This window comes from Vanellus vanellus, assembly GCF_965231255.1.
Source record: "Vanellus vanellus genome assembly, chromosome: 3".
Lineage (NCBI taxonomy): Eukaryota > Metazoa > Chordata > Aves > Charadriiformes > Charadriidae > Vanellus > Vanellus vanellus.
The window spans coordinates 77120323-77143697 of NC_138907.1; the positions used below are offsets into that span (position 1 = coordinate 77120323).

Sequence of the window (23375 nt, forward strand, 5' to 3'; positions counted from 1 at the left end):
GACTGAGCAGGGTATTACTGGCCTGGTAAGAATGCTTGTCATCACTGGCACTTCTTCCCAGCCTTTCCCAAGGTCTATAAAAAGAGAAGGAGGCTAAACTGATTACCTTCATGCAACTTACAATACTGTGGGGAGCAAGGAATCTCCTCTGAATTCTTCCAAACACAGTGTATTCCTCGTTTTCACACAGCAAAGCACAGCACCATAGAGAACATATACACTATGGTACATTTTTATTTCCAGTAAAAAACAGCTACACAGTGTCCACCACTGGCAGCCAGGCTTATTTAGAGCCTAAACCTTCATTTCATTGTTACAAAATTTCCCCAAGAATCTGAAAAGCCAATTTACCAGAGACAGCAAATCTCGTATTTTCAAAGAAGACGGCAGCAGAGCCTGAGAGTCTGTACCAAACAATGGTCCTGGGGCTGCTATATCTTTTGGGAATACCTTTTAGTTGGCCAGCTGCTTGGAAGACTCTTTACTTTCCCTTGTGATATGCATCTTCTTGTCCAATAACAGTTCATAAAGATCTTGGAGCAGAGTCCAAGGTGATGCTGTATTTCTCAGTGGCAGTATCTACCTATATTTTCCAAGCATTAAGTCTGCAGTCTCACTTCCCTGTTCCTTGGAGGTCCAGCTGAACCTATTCACGGCATGTGCAGATTCAGAGAAGCAATGAGATACTGAATCTTCAGTATCTATCCATGAAGGAGAATAAATCCAGTCTTGGGAAGACATTCTCCCAAGGAAGTTGTTGGAAAAAATGGCCAGGCACACACACCATTTTTTTCGTATCTTAAAGATCAAGCACACAGACATAGAACACATGCACTTCACATAGCTACTGCTAACCAAAAATCTCTACATATGCAAGTATGTACCCATCATGGAATATGAACATGGAAAAGCATCAAAAGGAAAAGTCAAGATTTACACAGTAAATTAAGAAACAGGCAGAAAAGCAGGGTGAGAAATATTGAAATCTATTTTTCCTGAGCTATTATGAAGTTTCAAGAGTACAGTCAGTGTTATGGTAAATTTCACATTGCTTATCAATTAATGGGTAGCTTTGTATACAAGTCTATAACCATATTTAAACAATAAGCCTAATTTTCAAATAGCTCTGGCCATTCTTTAAAAGTATGTATATTCTTTATCAAAAAGATTTAGACTTAGAAAGGTAAACGTGATCAATACACACTTTTATTGCATTGACCTAATTGACCTAACAAGTTCATAAGAATTCAGGATTTATGATTAAGTACATACTTTTTTAAGCGATAAGAGAGAACAGCACTAAAGGCTTAACATTAGACTGTGATTCCTGAAAATCAGTTCTCTGTTTATTAGCACAACAAGCACAAGACATGGCACAGAGACAAGGTATACTTTCTTCCAAATATACTTAATTTCCTTGTGAGACTGTTCTTATTAAAAACAACTTTGAAATTGTTTTGCATTAATCTGATAAGATTTCTGTTGTGGACTCACAATTTAAACCGGAATGGACTAAACTTTTTTTTTTTTTTTTACTTGGCTGTTTGTCTAATTTAGAGAGATATCAAAAGAAAAAAAAACACCTCTCAATCACTGTAGTTTAGACTGGTTTTAAAATTGAGAGGAATAACAACTGTTTGGTTTAGTAATCCTATGAATTATCAGTTTGCTCTTAACAATCTGAATTAATGCTACAAGTAAACAAAAAATTAAGTCAAAACCTATTTATAGTATTTCTCCCAACCCAATTCCCCAAAATCACATGGAATAGAACACCTACTAATGGAATTTGACACCAATTAAACTGGGATAAGAAAAGCTCTCCCTTTTTAGTTCTCCCCTGCAAGAGCCAAAAGGAATATGATGCTTATTTTGCATGCAGCTGATATCTACCAGTCCGGGACTGGTAATTCTTGCCAGCTGCTTGATATGAATCCTATCTAGCATGCCATATAATTAATTTGTTGATTTGTTTAATTTTAGTTAGAGCCTAGTTCACGAGCAGGTTATTTTCTCTGCTTTTATCAAGCTTTTACTTTTACTAGCAAATACTGTGCAGCTGGTTAAAGTCACAATGGCCTGACTACTTCTATTATTCCAAAGCCCAAAATGAGCTTTTATTTCTTTTTTATTACAAGTTTCACAACATACATCCTCCTTTCCAATACACTTCAGGAAACACAAGAGACACAAACAGAAATCAGGACTGGCCTCAGAAGCACTCAGAGACCTGCCTGGGACCTTAGGACTTCCTCCCCTGTGCCAAGCTGGCAGACAGCAGCTGGTGTGCAGTGACTGAAGCACACCAAGTCCGCAACCTCCAGTTACCATGGTCCCAAGTGGTGACACACAACAACCCTAACCAGTAGGGCCTGTGGCACCCGTGTTTCAGAACATGGCCAAGAGCACCCAACACTCTCGGGTGCTACTCTACTCTGGAAAGCTGCCTTTCCAGGTGGGAAAAATGGGATTTAATAAGTAAAGGAACCAGATCTGAGGGCTAAGGGAAGAGTTGTGGGCATGCAGCTCCACGTATAAGTGTTTTTTCTTAGGCTGAACTCACAACCAGCATCCCATTCTAGCATTCTGGCTATTATTGGCCATCCTTAACAGTGGGAAAATTTCAAGAGTTTTAGCATAACCAAAGCTGTCTCTTGTCCAAGTATCATATATCCCTTTTCCAGTATAGCTACAATTTTTAAAATGCAGTAAACAGTGGAACAACAGTAACTTTCATTTTCAAAAGCTGAAGAAAGTAATCTCTGGTTTGGTAGATGTACCACTAAAAGTTATTTTTTTCTTATAGCCTTTGACTTATCTGGAATTACATACTTCTATGTACTTCCAGAAGTACATAAAATTGTGGGTTTTATCAAAAGCAGACAAAACTAGGATAAAAAAAAAATCCAGAGCTATCTGCTGGAGTTGAAGTATCTGTGTTGAAAGGCAGAATCCATGCTGTTCCTTCGTAAACACTGATCTATTCACTTCCTCAAATACAGATACACAGAGACTTTGTAAGGTTTTAAATAGTACCCCCAGCATACCCCCAGCATACATCATTGCCCACCAGCAATTAACACTATGGTTCATCATTTATTCATGTTTTCACAGAAAGAAATACTTCTTTCAATTAAAAAGATTTTCCCTTCTTTTTGAACTATTAAATTTGAGTTAGAGGGATGAGTGTTTGCTTAGTTCTAAAAGTAGACCTAAATTCTTGAATGAGTTCAGGTTTATGTAGAAATAATTACAGAAGTGGTGGGTTTAGCTGCAAGAACACTTCATTTTTTAAGCACCAAGCAGCAAGTTTATTGTTAGTCCTACAATTGTATCCTCCAATTCGAACTCCTGCTTTCTGTCACAAAGATTTCTGCAACTTAGTATACATCCGTCCTTGACAAACTAATTATTAAATAATCTCAAATACATGACCTGCAGGTATTAAACTCTCTTCATCCTGATCACTGGAAATCCTTCCAAGACTGAAGGTTAGAAAAATCTTACATGTTCTGGAAGGGGAAATACTGCTATTTATGAAATTCAAGTTTTAATTTTCCATTTCAACATCAGTAAAGCTAGGGATTATTTTATTAAACTATTGGTATGTCAAGCTTTCTGAAAGATTAGTGAGCATTTACATAGTACTTAATGAACCATATACATAAGCAAACAGAAATCTGACATTGATGGTACCTACATAATTTCTTATCAGTCTGAATAAACACATGAAATTTTATTCCAATTCATACTGTTTCTTACCATCCTTATCATACTCACTGATCAAAGTTTGGTTTAGGTTTTAAATATTTCAGAGTATGGTCAAGATTCCTGCATACACAACACAAGTTAAGCAGTACCCCAATCCTCCATGGATTCTTTGTGTATATTGAAAGGTATCTAATATTAGATTAAAGACTAAAGAAAAAATCAAGCAATTTTCCATTTAATAATGCTATCTGCAAAGCTAAGAATGAAAGCTAAGCTTCTTGATTAGAATGGTTTTATTTAAAAGTAGTGGGAGCTTACTATACATTGTTTAAGAAGATTTTCCTCTCTGGTTTACAAGAGGACCAGAGAACTGCACAGTAAAATTGAGTATTTAGAGACAAGTAAATTAAAACAAAAACTTGTGGGTTTCAGGAAGGGGTTCTGATAATAAAATTTATCAGTGAAGAGTTCCGAAGAGCTGGTAAAGCTTCCCCCTCTCAAAAGTGGCATACAAAGCAAACTGACTACCATTGAAGATTTTATGTTATAAATAGTTAAGCTTCATGGTTCCTCTGAATCTCTGAGCAAAAAAAAAAATAAAAAATGCTGGAATTTAAATCTCTTACTATAATTTTGCGGTAATCTTTAAAATATTAGATTCTAACTGTACTTTGGAATAGTTTTATAGTGTTATCAAACATTATATTAGAAACAGCCTTGATCAAGTTGTTTTCATGTACTGGAGCTGTATTTCGCAACCAGAATTTGTGTCAATCTGATGGGGGGGGCTGGGGGAGGCACACTCAACAGGAGTGAAAGCACACTATAAAAATATATATAATATTAAAAAAAGATACAAAGGACTTTGTCCTCTACAAGTTGACCAGCAGCTATAGTCCAATCTAGAAACAACAAGCATTCACGCGAGCATCTTGGTAAAAAAATTACAAGCTTTTTTTTAAATAAATGTATTTTATAGAGGTTTGATGTGACTGCATGTATAGCTTCATTCTTCAGTTCTCTGCAACTGTTAATGATCATTTACAATCTATCAAACACTGTTCTCCAGAACACTTCCCTTCTACGCCTCTGAACACTTTTATTTCAAAACATCTTTACAAAACTTATGGGGAAATAGCATAAGATGTCACAATAGCCTACTCATCTTTTATAGTCCTTTGAAATAGTCTAATTCTAAGTCTTATAGAATAACATCTACATGATGAAAAACTACGTAACAAGAACTAGCCATGAAGTCAGTTTACAACTACTAAGAAACAAACCAGCCCCCACACTGAGGTAATTTTTAAAATAAATATCTAATGCAAATTCAGTAGCCTAACCCATGTATTACCAGAAAGCAGTGACACCACTTGCTATACTGCATACAAACCCACGAGCTTTTAAGGAATTGAATATTTTTGACAGAATTCAAGACATTTATCATCATTAATGTTACTGTTATATCACAGATAAATAATAAATATTAACATGATCCTTCTGTTTTCATAGCGGGTATTAGTTCTACTAGTCCATGCTTTTTATCAAATACTCTTGAATATGAGGATGTGTAACGGTTTAAATAGAGCATCCCATTGCAGGTTGTGGGCTTCCCCCCCCCCCCCCCCCCCCCCTTTCCCTTTTAAGCCTTTTGGTTTGCACTACTTCAGTTTAGACAACACCATCAGGAAGCTGTTCAAAAATAATTCACCACTTTAGTGCAATGAAGGCCAGCCAGATACATTTTATGTAATGCATCTCCCAGTTGCATCAGAATTTCTTAGACAAACAGTGTACTACAGAAAAAAAGAATTCTGCTAGGGGAAAAAGGTTAACTTTAGTACATATCACAGAATCACAGAATCACAGAATTATCAGAGTTGGAAGGGACCTCTAGAGATCATCTAGTCCAACTCCCCTGCTAAAGCAGGTTTGCCTAGAGCACATTACTCAGGACTGCATCCAGGCGGGTCTTGAAAATCTCCAGGGAAGGGGACTCCACAACCTCCCTGGGCAGCCTGTACATGTATCAGAATTGGCTGATTGACAGCTTCCCCATCATCAGAAGCTAAAGCTCTATCAGTTACTATAGACAGCAACTAAAACCAGGTGAACTGGCAGCTAAAAAGCACCGGATAACAGGATCAGTTATATTAGTGCTATATGAGTAAACTACAAAGCTAAAGTTTGAGAGATAGAAAAATCCAAATATTTTGCTTTTAATAAACCTGGAAAACAGTCAATAAGGTATACTCTAAAACCACACATTTTAACAAACACACCTCAATTTAAAAGCACAAAAATTAGACATTTCAACTGTTTTCTGTTATTTACTTCTTCCATTATTGCTCTGAAATGCACAAGTATCATTGGCAATGTATGCAGCTGGGTACCAAAATAAAGAATTCTCTTTGGAATAGTACAGAATACTTTTCAAGTATCTCTTCTGACGATTAAGTATTTTAAACCTTTGACTGAAAACAAGGAACTAAAATTTTAACTGCCTCAACTAATAGTTCTGATTAGAGCCCTGGAATCTCTTTTAATCACAGACAACAATTTCATGTTACTCCCCAACACAATTTGCACTTTAAATATTGCTTCCTATCACCAACCATTTTCTTAGTCCATAACACAAACGGAAATAGCTGTAGTTTTAAATATATCATATGTAGGAAGAAACATGCACTTACCAAATGAACATAAGGCACAAAGTATCCAAAAAGTGCAGCTGGGATCCCAAAAGCCCAGATTCGGTAACTGAGAACTTTGAAAACGGAGAAATTGCAAATCTTTTTTTCAGGAGGAAATCTGAACTTTCCCTTCTTTCCATTCTCCTTGTCTTTGGCATTGGGAACAAGGGGTTTGTACGTAAAGCCAGCCAGGAACAGAATAAACATAAGGACGCACAGGACCCGCAAGGTGTTGTATAGGCCAACAGAATCGATCAAAACTCTCAAGAGGAAGGGCAGTGACACGGTGAACAAGCTGCTGCCTGCAGTGACAATGCCATTCACTAGTCCAAGGCGTTGCTTGAAATAGTGCCCAAGAATGACCAAGGATGGCTGGTATGCAAATGAGCAGCCACAGGCAAATAAGACTCCATAAGTGAAATATAGAGGTTCAATGGTGCTATATCAAAAGAAAAAAGAAAAAAATTAGTGTTTTGTACAACATTGTGTGCTCACATTCACCTACCATATGCAAGACAGTTTTTCAATGAATTGACATATTTACAGAAGTGAGTTAAGAGTTTGTATGTACTTATAGTTGAAATACACTGTGTCAGCTTAATTCAGCAGTTATTCTATTTTCTTCCACTGAAAATTTCCATAGAGTTCACTGAACAGGTAAAAAAGCAAAGTTATATTTAAGCATAACTACTCCAAACAGTCTGACTAAAAAAGTTTTAAAAATCATCGTCAGGGTGAATTAGCGAAATATAAGTTCAACCATTGCCAGGGTTTTGGTTTTTTCTTTTCCAAAGAAAACGATACTGTTTTGATTTACACATTTCTTCACTGTGCAAGCAGTTTAAATGTAATACTGAACACTCCTCATGAACACAGATAAAGCAAGTATTTACACAGTTTATCATGAAAATACAATAGCAAAAGCAGTAATCATTAATAATGAAATATAAAACATAAAAATACTGTCAAGTTTGGGTAATATAATACACACATTACTAGCAAATGATAGACTTTTTAGGTATTAATTTTTTCAGACAAATAATCTCCTTTTATTAAATATACTAAATTCGGTGTTTTGATCCAGATATTGGATATGCTAAGAAAGAAACAGAAAAAAGTTAATGAAGAATGAAATATTTCAGGTCATATTAAGAAGGTTCTTAATCACAAGGTTCTCCTCCATTACCATCTACTATACTACTGAAATGAAGCAGAGCGGTTGTATTAGAACACAGGCAGACATGTGATGGTAAAAGGTACTTGCAAAAGAAATCTTAACAGTATGAAGTAACAGTGTTAGTATAATTAAATTAATATTATAGTATTAATAAGTCAAAGGAAACATTTTTTACATTTAGATGAAACAGGCAATGGATTCCTGAGGTGGCACGTGATGATTTATCCAATTATTTTTTAAAATACTATGTTTTCAATGAACCATGGGCTTTTTTTTTTATCAGCTAACACCTGATTTTAAAGCAGTTACAGAAAACCATTTAACCTGTTAGCCAATATATTAACTTTTTTTTTAAGGAGTATGAATGCTTTATGCAGTACTTTTCATCATAGGATCTTACCTACCAGCCATGATATCAAAACAGACTCCACAAGCTTACCATGCAATTACAGGTATTCTTAGAAAAAAGTATTTGACTAACAAAGGTCTAACACCAGGAACTCTGGTGCTGTGTATTATAGTGAAAAAGAATATTTGTGTAACAATATTGTTGCTTTTTACATTAAACTATCGATTTCTAAAACTGATTATACACAAGGTAAGCCAGCAGAAACAACATAAGGGGGGAAACAACTGATTACTTTTATCAATGGAAAATAACCAGGAAAAATAAAAACAGAAGTTATCAAATGAGAGGAGGAATGCAATACAGTAAGGACAGAACTTCTGCTTCCATCTGTAGATTCATTCAAAGAGTTTGAGCATGACATACATAGTAAAATATTTTCCTGCATTACAAATATTCTTACATCTCAGGTTCCCAAGAGATAAAATTTATATTAAGAAATCACTATGTAACAAAAGCAGTAAATCATATTTACTTTTATCTACTATACAATATTTTACTTTTGGAACACTGACTTCCTTATCTGAACTCCTTCAATTAAGCGATAACATCATAGGCATAAATCATTTTACTGTAACATAATGAAACACCAAGAATGCATATTAACATGCCATGTACTCTAACAAGAATTCACCTTTCCTCCTAAAGTGCTCCTCATGTTCTAAAACAAAATTCAAATAAGCTAAAATATTTTTAAAACCTTTACAAAATAACTTCCTTTTGCATGCCTCTTCTGTGCCCTTGTTCCACTGGATATCAGGGAAACACAAGGATGATAGCATTTTGTTCAAAGGAAGAAAACATCTTTCCTGTATCCAGAGGTTTAATTTATAATAACGAGACTGGTTTAGTATTCATCACTTAACACACTACTGGGAGGCAAGGAGGAAGAAAGACTTCCCATATGCATTATTTTAGTTTTTACCTCACCTGTGGTAACAAGTCTCTTAAAACATATTGGGAAGTGGGGGGTTTGTTCACTTTAATAAAGTGAATTAAGCAAAATATTTGCACTTGGATTAACAAAAAAAAAATAATCAGAAACTTGCTCAAGTAACAAGAAAACAAAGCTTTCTTTTTCCAATAAATATAAGTTATTCCAAGAATAAATATAAGCAGTAGTCTCAGTACCTAAAACATAACTATTTGTCTTCTCTTCCTGTAAATTTGTGGATACATTTTTCACATTATGGGACATATGCCCAAACTAGACATATTAGCACAGGCATAGCGTCACACAGCAAGGATATTCATTCATCCAGACCACAGTGAGCTCACATCTATCTGGTCCAGAGTACAGGCATAGAAAACACATTTTTACAAGGCTGTCTATATAGATATATTTTCATTTATGTAGGAAACTTGTGAATTTTGCTTTTGATTGTTCCTGTACTTATTCTGTTAAGTGTGGAAAAAAAGCAGACTGAGAACTAGAGGTAACTGTGGCTTATTTTCCTGCTACTTCTTACCCTATCTTCACTAACCAATTTCTGCAGATGACTAGATAAGTGAGTAAATTTCCTGTTTCCTCATCTTTTATTGGGCACATTCAACAAGTCAGCCGCTCTTGAACTTGTAGGATTTATTCTGCAAAAGTTACAGAAATGTACAAAATAAAGTGTAATCTGGAGGAAAAAACCCCACTCAACTACTGTTCCAAGTTTTTTCAATAACGCAAGGAAGAACTGAGATTTTCTTAATAAAGCAAACAAGCCCTAAGTATATGTCATTATGCCAAGGGTTTCACTATCTCTGTGTTTGGCAATTGGACCAGTAATAGTAGAAGAAAACATCAAATTTTATTAGAACATTAACACTTTCCTGGAGGTCCTACTGCATATTTATCAACATCAAAACAGTCTTGAAAGACAGAAACAATGTTCATGCACCTGCTAAAACACAGCATACCTCAAGCAAACATACAAAAAGTTTATCCAGGACAATGCTGTTCATCTTATAGCATTAGTCTTGCTGTTGATACATTTATACCTAGTGGTTCCTGTTAAATAGGGAGTGCCATTATGAGGTTATATTATATTTTTAAAGTTACTTTTGAAGTTGAAAGTACCACTTGGAGTTTTCACAACTCATAGTTAGAAAGACAAAACCAAAAACAAATAAAACAAGGTTTCTACTCTAACAGATAATATAAAGTAGCACTGCTTAATCCTTCATATTCTGTTGCTAGGATCAGCATTACCTCTCAACTGTATAATTGATAAAATACTCCAAATGTAAAGAAAAGAATTTTTTACCTTACAAAAGAACTTGAAAGGAGTCCAGCAAACCCTACTGCAGCTCCAATAACAGCTACTTTTCGACAACCAAACAGGTCTGTGAATATGCTGACTATTGGAGAACAGAAGAAGACCATCCCCATTGAAAGAGAGCTCACCCATGCTGCAAAACAGAAAAAGACAGCATTTTTGAAGACCAATTGATTTAAGCTTTCAGCTAGTATTTATTTTAGTTCAGCAACATAAAATCTTAGATAAAAGTTAGGTAATGCTTTGGTAACTATTTTAAAAATGTTAAACACATTTTTAAATATATTTACCTAACATGGTAAAAGAGCCTGACCAATTTACATAATCAACTAATTTAGACTTTATCTGCTCAAGGAATGCAATTAGCTACAGAAGTTATCACTTTTCCCTTTAAAAAAAAAAATCCATATGCATTCTGACATCAATTAGCACATTTCACTTGATTTAACTCTAGACTTTAATGACTTTAAACAGCTAGGTTTGCTGAAAAAAATTAACAAACTTTTAACTTAATTACATAGATCTAGATCATACTGAACATTAATGTGTAAATGAACAACAACAGGCTTTTATACTGTATTATACACATTAGGAATATAATTTTACTTTAAACTAAAAGAACTTGAGCTAGTATAACTATTTCCATATATAAAGGGAAAATGTCACTACATGTGATACTGCTCCAGCTTTACAGACATTGTTAGAACTGTACTTTGTTTACAAATTACTCTTTAGTTCATTAAGATTTAGTTGAGGTGAGTACACTGAAGTTTCAGCCACAACTGTGGTTTTTATCCAAGGTGTACGAAAAATATCTTCAAACAACTTAGGTAGGACATAATTTGATTCATTTTATATTAAAAGTCAGCTTTCTGCTTTACTTCATACAGGTGTTCAGAACCACATCATTTACCTGCTATCATCTAATCATTCTTTCAAACATGCATTACTGCCGTTACACCCAATAGTTCTCTCAGGGCATAAAGGTAAATCAAGCTGCTGCAGTGCAACAGTTACAACAAATATATTCAGGTGGGTCCCCATTTGTTTGGAAAAAAATGGTCTAAACAGGTAGTGGAAAAAGCTGTAAGATGCACTGTAAAAAATATTTTAACTTTTTTTAATTGTACGGAAGATGAAAGAACTCTTTCAACCTGGAATGGATTTATATCTATGTAACTGGAATTTTGTTTTGAATATCTCTCCTAAAGACACAGTTAGGTAAACAACTGTGACGCAGTGATAAGGGCAAATAAAATCATCTGGAAAAAAATACAACCAAGACACCTAATGAAGAATATTTGCAAGTATATCTATCAATACCAAGACTTAGAATTAGTGCTGTTAAAGTACTAATAAGCCCTATGCATTGATGGAGACCCCATTGTGCAACGCACTAAGGAAAACAGCAAAACAAACAAGCAAACAAAAAAATTTGTTTGTTCAAAGAGTTTACAGTGTAAAGAAAGACAAGAGAACAGATGTCTAGAGAAAAACAGAAACGAGAGTACAAGAAATAAAACCTTTATTTTAGGGCAAACAATAATCTCGATAAACCATGACCTAACTGTTTGGGGCAGGGGGGGCGTTATTGGGGGCATTTGAGCACGTGATAAATACAACAGAATTTCAAAGCACAATCTGAAGAAGACTGAGGTACTTTTATGGGTATTTCCTGCATTTCCTGGGTATAACTAACCCAGACAAGATAGCCCTGCCAGCCTTGCACCTCTGCAGCAAACATGAGCTGTATGAAGGGAGAGCACAAAAGACTGGGAAGAACAAGGCCCCTGTGATACTGACTGAAAGGCAAAGACCCTTATGAAAGGTCTGTCCTTTCTCTTCCTCTGCAGTCAAGAACAGCTCAAATGCACCTTGGGTGTGGCAAGAGGTAACTTAAATATCTGTCCCATTTTACAGCCCAGATGGGTCCTGATGCTGCAAGAGAACATTTACCAACTACTGGAGTCAGAGGGAGTAAAAGCTCTCATACAGTCTGGAGACCAGCCAATTGCAAAGCTTCTAAGATGTCCAACTTCCACAAGACTCCTCATCTTTTTACTTGTCTTTTCCGTTTTTACTTATCTTTCCCAGAGTGAGCTATATAGACCCTGCAGTTCTACTGTCCAGAGGAAACTGCAAACACTAGGAGGTAGAACGACCATGGCTTCCTGTCATCTCCTCAAATAAATTGTAGCTCCACCACCATGAACAGCCCTCAGCATCTCTGCATAACTTGCAGGGCAGCACTAAAAATCAGAGAGTACCTGTAACACCTTGGATATCTGCAAGGACAAGAAAAAAGGCAGCTAAGTCTTGAAAAGTAGGCTTTACAAGACTCATTGTCATCAGATTCATGGTGATATGAAGGTACCAAGGAATGGTTGAACCTCCTGCCAGCCTTCCTGCCTAGGTACGAGAAGGCACAAAGGCAGCTGTGACACTAGACAAGCCCACTAGAGATTACTGGTTATGAGCATCCAATCTCACATGGACAGGTACATGCACCCCATTCATGGAGACAAATTGGTAAAGAAAACTCTGTTTCAGTTGCCCGGTTAAGTAGCTTGCATAAAGTCACAGACTAAATTACTTCAGAGCCACAGATACAAGTCCAGCAGTCCTAATTTCCAGTTAGCACAGGCTGTGATTGAATTAGCATTCTCCTTAGTGAAATACAATAGTTTGTGGTATTTTTTAATGGCTTATATAGCTAATAAAGTATTTGGAATATAAAAGCCTGAAGTGAAAACATTCAGCTCAAATTACATTCAGTTAACAACACACTGTCCCTTCATGCTTCCAGGTACTAATGAAAGAAATATGCCTTTCTTATCACTTGATTCTCTCTTCTTTTTGTTACAGCAATGACATGCAAAGCCTAAAAGAGAAGAAAGGTTCCCAATGATTTTCAACACAACAGGCAGTTAGGAGGAAGGACAATGGCCTCATCTGAAGCATTTCAGGAGGGCACTGCACTAAACTGCACAAGTGGGAGCCCATGCTCTACCACTTATTTCCCTCATGGAAACTGGAGCCCTTTAACTTACAACTTGAAGTTAATATAAGGCTCTTGAGTCCTACAGAAATATAACTTAAAGAGATGTTGTTGGCATATCTTGTATGAACAGCTTTATTATTGAATGGAAAAAATGTTCCTGGAGTTTAACTTCCCATGTACGCATAGTTCAAGAAAATTTACTGTATTCATCCTCTGTGAAGAAATCTAGCACCAAAAGGAATTAAGATATAAACAGAACAGCATGTTTAAATCGTTAGTTTCCTGAAAGCAAATAATTCTTGCTGCAATATGTTGATCCTATGAAGAAATTGATGGATACAAAATACATTCAATAGATCCAAGTAATCTTTCACTTTGCTCAAATAAGTTTTCAATCATTCTTACACTTTTTCACTCAGTAGGTGCAATGAATTGCCTTCCACATTTTTTAAATAGAAATTACAACAACTGTCCCAAATAAGTAATATGAAAAATTACAAATGCAGCTTGCCAGGATAATGAGAGCTCTCTACAGCAGTTATTACATATTAATTAAAACATTTCCCCTCTAGGCTATTGGCTGCTTTCCTGGCCACAAGCTGGCTATATTCCAGAGTTGCTAACTCAGATACTAATACAGCACCTAATTGCTACATATAACCGCATTTATATTCATACACAAAACATTTTGATTGCCATAGAAGAAAAGCTATTCTTACTTTAAGGACTTAAGCCTTCTTTAAGGCACTGGAAGTTAAGAATTAGATCCTCAAAATATGTTATTGCAGAGTAACCAATTCCCAAGCTTCCCTAGAAGACGTAACCAACATTATCCTTAAGATAAAAATACCAGACCAGAGAGCCTATAGGTAGCACCTATACTGAAAAATCTGTTTCTGTGTCATTGAAACACATAACAGATTACAAAAAAAAATTATTCCAAAATGAAAAGTCACAGCTACATGTCCTTTTCTTATCAATTCACTACAAATGCATGTACTTCAGCTATAACCTAGGTTCTCATATTTCTTCTATTATTTCTCTGCTCAGCTATGAAACTAGACCACCTACTATTCCACATATATGCTGCCATTTTACCATGAATTTTTAAAGTCAGCTACATTTTAAATAGAGAGTCTTTTGTCTTCAGCAATAAATACATATCTAATATCTAAGCGTTTACAAAATCATTCCTATCCTCACAGCTGGGTTACATAATATGTATTTATCTAGCAAATTATGAACCAAGCTGTTAAATGTTTTAGTTCATTCTTTACACTCAAGCACTAGGACTTACAAGACAACAGTAAAAAAAGCATTAATACCATATCACATTGGAATGCTTTATCATGCATAAATTTAAATAAAGGCTACTCATCCACAGCATTCCTCTTCACAATCAAATTTTTTCTATGCATTACAATAAGAATTTTATCAGTTTTATCCCCACAAGTGCCTTTCAAGTGGTTAGCTTAACACGGTAATAACACCCTTCATTCTTTAATGAACTTAAGATGATTTTTTTTTAATATCTTCCCCTGAGAATTTTCTGGTTGAGACAGGGAACAAAAAGCTACTGTCTGGAAGACAAGTAATAGAAGTGAAGGCAAGTGAAAAGAAGAATATTTAAACAGAGGATTCAAAATCAACTCAAAAATATTTTGGTTCCCCATATTAAAAAATCAGATGTGTGTTTGTGTAGCTCACGGAGCAAAACAAGACAACGGTATAATTACAGTTCACTGCATAGCTTGCAGAGTAGTACGTGTAGTGCCAAACAGATAAAGACAAAAGCACAGACTGGAAAGTGAGAGCAAACTTTCTACATTTAATATAACAGATTCTCATGTGCAAAGACCTATAGCTATTGTTTTTAAGCACTTGCAAAATAGACTGGCCAGCCATCCCCTAAACCAGTACCTCTGCTCACTGTTAAACATCCCTTGTAAAAATCCATTCTCCCACCACCTCATTACGCAACCAGTACAGTAGTTCAGGCCATACTACACTGCTAATACCTTTAAGTACAAGCTATAATGATGCTGGATAATGAGAAATTCTTGCACTAACTCACAATGAGCAGTAAGTACAGAATCAGAGACAAACCGCTTCAGAGTCAATCTCTTGATTTATAAGATGGGAATAATATTTCTCATACTGAAAGTTTGTGAAGCTGTTTTGTGCAAAGTACTCTACAAAGCAGATTTCTAAGAAATAAATTATTTTTAAATGATTGTGTAAAATAATATAGGACAAGTTATATGAATGGCAGATGTCTAAAAATGTTTCATTGTCTCATACCGAAAAGTTTTGTGCAGAAGTAGCCTATTACAATAAAATCATAATGCAGAGTTAATATAACTGCTTAAACAATGGCACTTCTGAAAACTCAGCTTTAATACTATTTAGGACACTTTTCCTTGTATTTTATAAAAATACTTGGAGAAAAGGGAATGACAGTATTTAGAATACGAAAATCTTGAGTTATTAGTTATGATTTATGCAAGAATAAGGAAGCCTGTATGTACTCTCCCAGTCTCAAACCATTAACAGCTGAGGGTCTTCCTAAGTCAGTTTTTTTTGTTGGTTTTTTTTTTTCCCTACTAAACAAATTTGGACATCACTTTTTTTTCCAGTGTATTTATCAATATTCTTGCAATTTCTCCTCCATGAACTTCCATCCTCACCTGGAACACTTATACATTTTCAGCATCCGCAACATCTTACAGCAAACTACTCCATAATTCAACTATGGGCCGTGTGAAGGACTTCCACTTCCATCATAGCCATTTACATACAAGGATATTCTCTTCAGCAAAGCAGAAGAATGGCTTCCATAACATGAGTGTAGCTTGGGAATTTGAGAGGTCCTCTTTTGGAGGAAACAGAAGTAGTTGTTCAAAGTTATTTCTGGAGATAATTTGCTCATCTCCAGCTAGTATTAATAATTCCTTGCCTGCATAATCACATTTATATGGCATTTATTTTTAAGAACAAAAGAACTGCCATACTGTGTAGATCAAACACTGATTTAGCCCAGTATCCTGTTTCTGACCACCACAAAATACTTAGACAAAGAACATTTGAAACTGGGCTAGCATCCTGCAATACTTTTTCCCTGGCTGTGTCCTCCCAACATCTAGCAATAAGCAGCTTAGAAACGTCCTAAGCAGAAAGTTGCATCTAGCCATTCTTGAAGAACATTTAGTTCCATTAATATTACTTTGGCTTAACTGCATTTTATTGTAATCAGTTACAGTACATGCTCAGACACCAGCACCACATAAAAAATAAACTCCCCTTGAACCTGCTCATACTTTAATACTCCTGTTCCAAATATGAACTGATCAGCCCTGCTAAGCTTCCTCTTGAAACCTACGATTTTATATGCCTTTATGAGATGTGTTCATACTAGTTTCTTCTCCAAAATGAAGCATCTTTTTGACTTTGTCTTTGTATAGAAGATACACTTTTCCCTCTTCGCTCTTTATATTGAATCTGAATGTATCATACTGTTTATGAGACAGGGTAGTCAGAACTGCATACAGTAATTAATATGGGGCAAACAATAAGTTTCTGTACTAACGTAACTTTTTTTTTTTCCATTCTCTATCTCCTATGTTGTTTTTTTTTTTTTTTTTTAAAGTATTGCAACTGCTAATGGTAAGGACCGATGTAGAGGCCATTTTTTTTCCCAGCATGTATTTGGATTATATTTCTCCCCATAAGACACATATGTACACCGAATTTAATCTGCTATATTAATTGCTCAGCAATAACACAAGAACTCAGCAAGTCTGAAGGTCAGCCACCAACATGCTCACGTACGAGGACAGGCTACAAAGTTTGAATTTGTTCAGCCTGCAGATGAGAAGACCAGCAGCTCAAAAAGTATCTAACTAGTGCCTCTGGATATCTAACAGGTGATTATTACAGCATATAAAGCTAGTCTTTCAGTGGGGCACAGTGACAGGACAAAAAACAACTGAAACTGCAATAAAGGATATTCCAATTAGATGTTATGAAACAATTTTTTCACAATGAAGGCAGTCAAACACCAGAATGTGTAGTCCAGAACAGCTGTTGAATTTCCATCCTTAGATATGTTGGAAACTTGACTGGACAAGGCCATGAACAACCTAATCTAATTCAGATGTTCAGTTTATTTTTTTAACTTGGCTCTGCTTTCAGTCAGGGGTGTCAGACCAGATAACCAGAGCCTCTTCCAACTCAAGTTATTCTAAGACACCATAACTTATGGAAGAATACTATTCTAAACCCCTGCTTCTTGAAAAACTATATTCTGAAGATCATGTTAAACATTAGCAGTTCTTCAGAAAAAAAAAATAGGTTGGCAATATTAGGCTGACCACCAATCCCTTGTTTGTGAATCTTAGATGTAAAAACTTTGAGGTAAGAAAGAAAAACAAAATAGAACTGAACCATAAGATTTCTCGTGAGACCCCACCTGGAGTACTGCATCCAGCTTTGGATGCAGCAAGAAGGACATGGACCTGTTAGAGCGGGTCCAGAGGAGGGCCACCAAGACTATCAGAGGGCTGGAGCACATCTCCTATGAGGACAGGCTGAGAGAGCTGGGGTTGTTCACCCTGGAGAAGAGAAGGCTCCGCAGAGACCTTATAGCAGCTTTCCAGTATCTGAAATGGGCCTACAAGAAAGTTGGAGAGGGACTTTTTGCAAGGGCATGCAGTGATAGGACAAGGGGTAATGGTTTCAAACTGGAAGAGGGGAGATTTAGAGTAGATAGTAATTTTTCACTCTGGGGGTGGTGAGGCACTGGAACAGGTTGCCCAGAGAAGTTGTGGAAGCTGCATCCCTAGATGTGTTCAAGGCCAGGCCAGATGGAGCTTTGTGCAACCTGGTTTAGTGAGAGGTGTCCCTGCCCATGGCAGGGGGGTTGAAACCGGATGATCTTTACGGTCCCTTCAAACCTAAACCATTCTATGACTCTACAATTAAAAACCTTTTTTTTCCCTTAGGAAATGAGAAGGAGTTGAAGGTATGCTTGAATTCTAAGCCAAATAGATCCTTACAAGTAGAGTTCATGAAACCTGTTGTCAGCATTACAGATGTAAGCTTCATTGCTTAGAACTACTGTATCTCCCTCCTACTGATGCACTTTTTCCATTGATACTGTTTTATTCTTGTTGCCTGTGCCCAGAAGCACAGGGTTACCCTTTGCCTAAGGCACTCCAGATACATCCTCTTCTATCCATTATCTGTTTTTCTTTCTCCAGGAAGATCCTAGTAATTTCCAAAACACGGACTTGTTCAACAGATGTTAGGTAATCAACAAAGCAACTGAACCATTAGAGCCAGCAAGTATCAGAATATCCTCCCCATGTCCACAGAGCTTCTATAGGTCAGCCTCCTGGAAATTGCCAAGCCTATTTTTATCCAACCTATCACTACACAAAGAAGACATCAAATGCCTTGTGCTACATGCCTTGCTTACACACACCTGTGAAAATTATTTCACAGACTGCTCAGTAGCTTCTCATGAATTCTGAGCAATTTCGTTAGTTGTGAGTGCAAAAGGGAGAACAACTGGATTTCCACATAGTCGTTCCCATTACTGAGCAAACCACAGATCACAAAACAGTAAGTCAGTAGAAAAGGAAAGCCAATGTTGAAATGAATATATTGAAACATTTAGAATTCCTACTGTCAAAAGAGTGCACTGCTTGTTTTATTCAAGAGATCTGCTGATTCCATTAGAGAAAGCATGTGTTTAAGGGCTAAAAATAAATTTATGACATAATGCTGCCACAGGAAGTATCCTATACTCTGAACTCAGGTTACATGATTACAGCTTTCAATGTGCTTACTTTCAAGAGTATAGTTTGCAGATGACTGAGCTAGGCTCTCCCTTAAAGCAACACTATCAAAAAAACCCCAACCAATCAAAAACTTAAAACCCAGTTTAAATGAAAATTCTAAAATATTTTAGACAAAGGGAATTTAGCACAAGGAGATACCATCTCTTTTGGACACCAAAGCTATCTTGAACAAGCTTTAAGAATCAGAATTATCTATAAAGGACCTAATCAGATTTCCACAACACACTCAAAGAGATCATGGCCAATACACAAAGATTTATGAACCAGGGACTAGTGGAAGTATCCAACAGGAATATAAGACATTGGGTTTTCCCCCACTCTTTCTTTTTTTTTCCTCTTGTCCCTGAGGAACAAGTCTTTTATTGAATAACCTTATTACTGAAAGATACTGGTAGGTATAGTTGTAATAAGTAATTTGGCAAAAATTTTGCTTCAGCTAAAATGAATGTGTGCTCACTATGGCTTCAGCTAAGATGGGTGTGTGCTTGCTATGCGTTTGGAAAAGGGATAGTTTTAAATAGGATATCAGACAAAAGCAACAGTTAGAACTACCGAAAATTTGCAGAACAAAGGGTAGTGTAGTTAGCTAAGATAACCACAGAAGTGTAAAGAACGAAGAAGCCACAAGAAGGACATGGTGATAAAGACTTTGGCCCTCCCTCCATGGACTATCAGGAAGACCCCTGAGGAAGCATACCGCCTGGGAGGGGGGCATGTTACATTCCCAGAACTCATTGATTATGTATTTGGGGGTGGGTTGCATTCCCAGAACTCAATGATTATGTATTTGGGGGTGGGTCGCGTTCCAAAAACTCATTGATTATGCAAACTATGTTCCAAGAAGAAACATAAATAATTATAAGGAATACGAAATAAAAACAAGCGGTTGTAAAGGGAAAAATGAGCCACAGGAGGAGAAATCCCCTGTGTATCTCCCAGCGCTGTAATAAATATTCTTTGCTCCACCGAATTTGCCCCGGACCAAAATTCAATACAGTGAGCGCGTTTCTCACATAATGATTCGGAAACCAAGAACTACATACGACCCACTGGATCCCAATAAAGAGATCTTTGAACAGATACCCTGTTTCCATAATCAAACTGTTTGCTATCACAAGCATGAAAGTGTAACCTCTGTTTTTAGCCGATGTTAAGTCATTATCAGACAATCTGAATTGTTTATTCTGAATCAAAAGATTGAACTCACAGATTTTGCGAATAGCTGTAATCTTTCCTGTGCTTATGCGTAGCATCTCTTCAGTATACATGCCTTGTGACAGTCCAAAATGCTAGTTTCAGTTTGTATGTGCCATTTTGATCTTGATGCAACAAGGTGGAAAGAAGCATAAACTTACCAATGAGTTGTAAAATTAGCAAAATAAGCTCATATAGTAAGAGTAAGAAACAAAAACAAACATTAGATCAAGTCAGAACATACACTGATTTATTCCAAGGCTTTATACACCATAAATGCTCTCTGACATGACGTGTGAAAGATGAAAAGCCAAGTGCCAGAAAAGATTCATGTATATCCTTAATACAGTGGCCCTCCCCAAGCTTGCCATTTACAAAAATAGGACTAGACCAGTTTTACCCTCTTCCTTCATAAGTAATGACAACACAAGATCAGAATTTCTACTGAGATCAAGTCCTTGTGAGCATAAGCACCAGGAAAACAGAAAAGTCAGAAGAATGGGTATTTGTGCACTGACAAAACGTACTGTATCACTGCAACTAGCTGATTACTTAACTACCATCTAATTTACACTCAATATAATAACACAAGCTTAGGCAGAGTTTTGGGGGGTTTTTGCTTGTTGGTTACCCCTTTAACAAATCAACAAAACAGATAGTGAATTCAAAACAAGTATCATGGGAAACTGATCATGACATTTTCTTCAAACTATATGGCACAAAATAGGAACCTGAAACAGTTAAAAAGATGTTCTTATAGGCAAACAACTTTTACTACTAGAGAGACTGCAGATCTACTATTTAGTTTAAAAACTCAGAGGAAGGTAAACAAATGCTTCAGTTAGTAATGGCTAAAACAAAAGCTCAAAAGTAAAAAGCACACTTAGGCAAAATATTGCTGGTAGAGATTATAAGTATCAAGCCTTCAGGAACCTTTAAAGGAAGGTTGAAGTCAATCATTAACAGGAAAACACATGCATTTGGATTTCATGGCAAACTGTGCTTGACCTTTGACACCTAATAAAGTCTGAAAATGCTGTGGTAGGAAGAATAAACAAGGAACAAATCGATAAGAAATGGCTGTAACCACTTGTTTTTCCTTTTAGAAGTCATACAAGAATGTTTTCTGCTGACTGTCTAAGACAGTTTTCAAAGCACAATGTAATCACATTTTTAACTAACAGCCTAAAAAAAAACTGAATTCCAGAACTGATTTCCAGGCACATTTTTTATCTTTCCTTCCCTCCCCCTCCCCCTCCCCCCAAATTAGCACTGGTTTCTTTATTCGTTTATTTTAAATACCAAACAGTTGAACACCAAGGATCATGTTCTGTTTTGATTTAGGATCAGTAACATTCTGCATAAGAAAGTATTCCCTATTAACTTCAGAGATGACAGCCTGATTTGCCAGAAAGGTTTAAACCTAACTGCTTTCATAACCAACAGTTACACACATAATCCAATGCATCTGCAACCAAGCATGTAATGCAATGGTCTCACATTTCAGAGCTATAGCAAAGATTAGACCTCAAGACCCAAATTCCTAAGTTCTTAATGGAGCTACTAGTCTTCTTCCTTTCTGCCACTTCACATGCATTGGGGCAAGACCTGCAAATCAAGGTTGCCTTTTAGATGGCACAAGCATACATTTCACTTCTACAGCATCAGAAGTCCTTGTGAGACCATAATGAAGCTAAAAACAGACAAAGTAAAGAAATCTGTCTTTACAAGTAAGTTTGGTACGCTATTTGAAGTTCAGTAGCGTAGTTTGTCACCAAGCAGCTCACAAACTAACAACTTTTCACATGCAACAATCCTTCTGACTCTATCAGAATTGGCTAACAGACCCCATCACATCTTAATAACTTTGTGAACATCCTCAGGACAGATTATAACAGCATGTATTCTCTGATTACATCAACATATGTTATGTTGATGTAATCAACATATGTAATCAACCCTTATGTTCTATAGGTCGCTACAGAATAATCAAACTTAATTTAGGTCTTAAATCCAGATCCTCAAGGCTTAAATTTACCTAAAAGATCTCCTAGGGTTACAAACCACCATTCCCCACTATCCACCCTAAAATAGTCATTGAGAATATCACATTTAGAGTTTTATAGGCAAACAAGTCCCCATTTTCAGCAAGGGATAGACTATTTACCATAAAGAAAAAAGTACACTAACCAAACCCTAACTAAAACAGAAGAACAAGTGATTTTAGGACAAATCATTTAGATGCTGTAACAGGTAAATATTTTTCAAATCCGATTGTTGTTCAAGGTAAGATCCGATTGTTGAACTAGCATCTGCTTCAGAGGAGAAGAATCTGCATTTATATAGAAAGAAAAGCGTCTCTTTTGAAACAGGAGGTTTGAATCCAAAAAACAGACAAGTGTTCAGAGGCATGTGTCTGCATTTAGTGTAACAAGTACAAACACTGAACTATACAGCAAAATTATGTCTTTCCAATTGTAACATTATTTTGACCTATAAGTTATGTGGAAAGCTACATTTGACTTTAAAAGAAGCAATCTTAAGGTAAAGTGAGGTTACAAATAAGAAGTTCAGTATGCCCATCTTTCATAAAGAATGCTTTTTTTTTTTCCTTCAATATTTACATATAAATTTATCAGTCTCATTACAAATACCCTGCCAAATGGAAAGACAAGTCCAAAACTGGGCTATTTTTAAATGACACTAAGAATTAAATGTTGTTTTTGCAGGCTGAGGAAAAAAGGGATTTATATGCATCATACTTTCTTTCACCCATATCCCCCGTTCTCTTCCCTTCAAATACTGAAAACTTGGTAAAATAACAGGGGTACCATAAATTTTTGCAGAGCAAACATATGGATTAAAGTGTTGTCCCTTTCAGAGGATTAATAGGAAGAGGGAATCATTTGCATGAAAAGCTTGATAAGAGAAAATACAAGGAAAAGCACATATGACAGGGTAATTCTCTATGTCAGCAAGCACCCTTTATATCAGTTACATGCACACATGACTCAGCTTGTGCACTCTGTAACTCTTGTAACCGAGTGAACCAGCCACTGTAACTC

The 23375-nt window shown here is 36.2% G+C and overlaps 1 protein-coding gene across 1 annotated transcript in view; it reads right to left on the minus strand.

Moving 5' to 3' along the window:
• Window positions 1–23375, minus strand: part of SLC16A10 (solute carrier family 16 member 10) — a 76916-nt gene that overhangs the window by 18713 nt on the left and 34828 nt on the right. The window contains exons 2-3 of the mRNA XM_082481121.1: window positions 10243–10387; window positions 6405–6843 (exon numbers count right to left, since the gene is read on the minus strand). Coding sequence (XP_082337247.1) covers window positions 6405–6843; window positions 10243–10387 — 584 coding nt within the window. The remainder of the gene's footprint in view (window positions 1–6404; window positions 6844–10242; window positions 10388–23375) is intronic.